The 2,993-nt window shown below is 48.6% G+C and overlaps 1 protein-coding gene across 1 annotated transcript; it reads left to right on the plus strand.

Moving 5' to 3' along the window:
• Nucleotides 1-311: 311 nt before the first annotated feature.
• Nucleotides 312-2,639, plus strand: LOC104491103 (rho GTPase-activating protein 1-like; the record flags this gene model as incomplete). The annotated part of the gene is made up of 5 exons (XM_010133468.1): nt 312-388; nt 768-845; nt 1,367-1,495; nt 1,674-1,777; nt 2,460-2,639. Coding segments are annotated over 5 exons (568 nt in total), but the record flags the coding sequence as incomplete, so codon positions are not given.
• Between the last annotated feature and the right edge of the window lie 354 nt (nt 2,640-2,993).

Below are 2,993 nucleotides of genomic sequence, written 5' to 3' on the forward strand. Positions count from 1 at the left end.
GCGACAGGACAAGGGGTGATGGTTTTAAACTAGAAGAGGGGAGATTTAGACCAGACAGAAGGAAGAATTTTTTCACAATGAGGGTGGTGACAGACTGCAAAGGTTGCTTAGAGAGGTGGTAGATGCCCCATCCCTGGAAACATTCAAGGTTGGGTCGGACAGGGCTCTGGTCAAATTGATCCAGCTGATGATGTCCCTGCTCGCTGCAGGGGGGTCGGACTAGTTGACCTTTGAAGGTCCCTTCCAACCCAAAGCATTCTATGCAGGGCAGGGAGGCCAGGTCATTTGTAACCGTTTGTCTCTTCCTGCAGTCTCAGGGAGAAGAGTCTTGATCAGTCTCCTGTTCCTCTGGTGGTCAGGGACACCATTGCTTATCTGCAGGAGCATGGTAAGTACTCAGAGAAGGTGCAGCTCCTCTTGGTTCAGTGTCAGAGGTCTCTCCTCCATTCAAGTGCCCATCCAGATTGTGGTAAGATAAAGAACAACAGCAGTCTAGAATAAGGTGTAAAAGCCTGAATTAGGTGAGTTAGCCTTCAAGAGAGATGGTGTAGGGCTTAGATGACCTCTGTCCTCCAGTCATCCATACTCCAACTTGTGTATCAAAATGCTCCTTGTATCCTTTGCCTGGTAGAGGAAGCAGAAAGAGTTTCTGCATTCTGAAAAAGGGGCTTGTTGACATCTGTCTCAATGGCTTTATGATTAGGACCAGCATTTTTAGAGACTCTCACGTGGCTGATCTTTCTTCTTCATCTGCTTTCACTTCACAGCTCTTACTACAGAGGGTATTTTCAGGAGATCAGCAAATACCCAGATTGTCAGGGAGGTCCAGCAAAAATACAACACGGGTAAGTGCCCCAACTCAGCAGACCACCACTCATTCCTGAACTGTTGTTATCCAACTGGAACTGTGTTGGAACCAGTCCATCATGGCTCCTCTCTTCTTCTGATGGGCCTCCAGGTGAGGCTGTAGTATGACTTGAATTGCAAGGGAGAAGCATCTGCTGTGTGGAAAGCATATTCCTTCCCACTCATGTTTCCCTTGCTGTTCTTTTCCTTCCTGAAAATATCCCTGTTTCTTGGGGTGGAGTCTGGTTATACTGGAGGGACTGACATGAGCAGGAAGAAACTTGGTCATCTTTTTCGTTTGTGACTGCTAAAGATGTAGTGCTGGATTCAGCAGTGATTGTCATATGCTTTTGGGACGCATTTTTCCACTCTGCTAGAAGATGTGATGCTTAGTACCCTCTCTGAGTTCTTTAAAATACTGCTTCCCTGGTTCTGGGCTCTGACCACCATGTCCCATTCTTTGTCTGGAGGAGGTCCTGCTTTGGCCAATGAGCACTGAGTCTCTGCTCTACTTTCTCAGGTGTGCCTGTAGATTTTCAGCAGTATGAAGATGTCCACCTCCCTGCTGTGATTCTCAAGACCTTCTTGAGGGAACTACCTGAGCCCCTCCTCACTTTTGGCCTCTACAGCCATGTTGTCAGCTTCCAGAGTGAGTTGTAACAAAATTGTGCTACTCCCTGAATGTTGCACTGGCCAAGGGCGAAGATCTTCAGGAGTGGGCATTCATTCCTGCATGGGATACCCTGTGATTGCAAACAGGCCTTTCTTCAGGGTGGGTAATGAGGATGCCTCATGGTCTTGCTTGTCCTGTCTCTCTTGACTTTTAGATGTGGAGGAAGTGAATCGTGTGGATGTTGTTCACAAAACACTCCAGACTCTGCCAGAAGAAAATTACCAAGTGCTCCATTTACTGACAACCTTTCTGGTGCAGGTGAGCTGCTCCAAAGGTGGGCAGTCATATTCTAGTTCGCTTGCCAGTGCCTTGCATCAGCTTTTTGACTACCTGCTCCCTCTTTGCCTTTGAGATGAAATGAGTCTCAAGCTAGGAAATTGCCTTTCTTTATTTTATGTTCTTGATACACAGAGATCAAGAATGATCATGATGAACTACCTAAGCACTATTGCTTCTCATAACGCTGAGAAGTGCAGGTGGGCATTAAGCCTGTGTGGGCTGTACCAGAGAGACTGAAAGCTCCTCATGGTGCAGGCACAACTGCAAAATATCTGAGTAGAAGATAAGAATACAAGAGGGATCTCAGATCTACCCTACAGAACTTCCTGCTGCCAGGGAAGCCACTGCAAGGCTAGTCTAGCAAGAGGGAAGATCATGTTTTGAATGGTGATCTGGACTGTAGAGATACTGGCTGACAGTGTTCTCGGTCCTATTGTTACGACATATCCTGGTGTTTAAGCCACAGTAGCAAAGAGCAAGATACTGCTCCTCACCTTCTGAGTGCTGGATGTCTTGTGTTTCCGTCAGCTGTCTTCTGGCATTCAGCTTCTCTCCTCCCATTTGCCCTTGGGAGTTTGTCAGCTCTGGCTTTGGGGAGGGTAGAGGGCAGCTGCTGTGTTGTTCTGTAGGAGTCACAATGGTGTCTTTCCTTCCCACGTAGGTCTCTGCTCACAGTGACAGAAACAAGATGACAAACACCAACCTGGCAGTTGTGTTTGGCCCAAATCTGCTGTGGGCGAAAGATGCAGCCATCACCTTAAAAGCCATCAACCCCATCAATACCTTTACCAAGTTCCTGCTGGACCACCAGAAGGAGCTCTTTGAGGATGTGGTGGCTTGATTCCAGCCAGCCCACATCAGCACAATGTGCCCACCTTCCCATCTTCTTTCCCACTTGTCTTGGAGCTGTGACCAAGCTGTCTCCAGTGCAAAGGGACCACTTATCCTCTGGGTGATGAGCAGAGCGAGGGCTGTGGAGGTGGTGGTGAAGGCGTAAGTGAGCACGAGACCTGCTGCTCCAGATGGGGACAGGAGCTGGACTTCTGGCTGCTGAGAGTGGAGCCCTAACCCACCTGCCAGTCTGTGCAGCTCCTCCAGGGCTCATCACCAGTCTGCCATCCTATCAGATGATCTGCCTTCCTTTCCTCCTTGCCTCACATGTAGTTTTTCTGCACTCCTGGTCCCTTCCTCAGCA

Source organism: Buceros rhinoceros, unplaced genomic scaffold (genome assembly GCF_000710305.1).
Source record: "Buceros rhinoceros silvestris isolate BGI_N320 unplaced genomic scaffold, ASM71030v1 scaffold28203, whole genome shotgun sequence".
NCBI lineage: Eukaryota > Metazoa > Chordata > Aves > Bucerotiformes > Bucerotidae > Buceros > Buceros rhinoceros.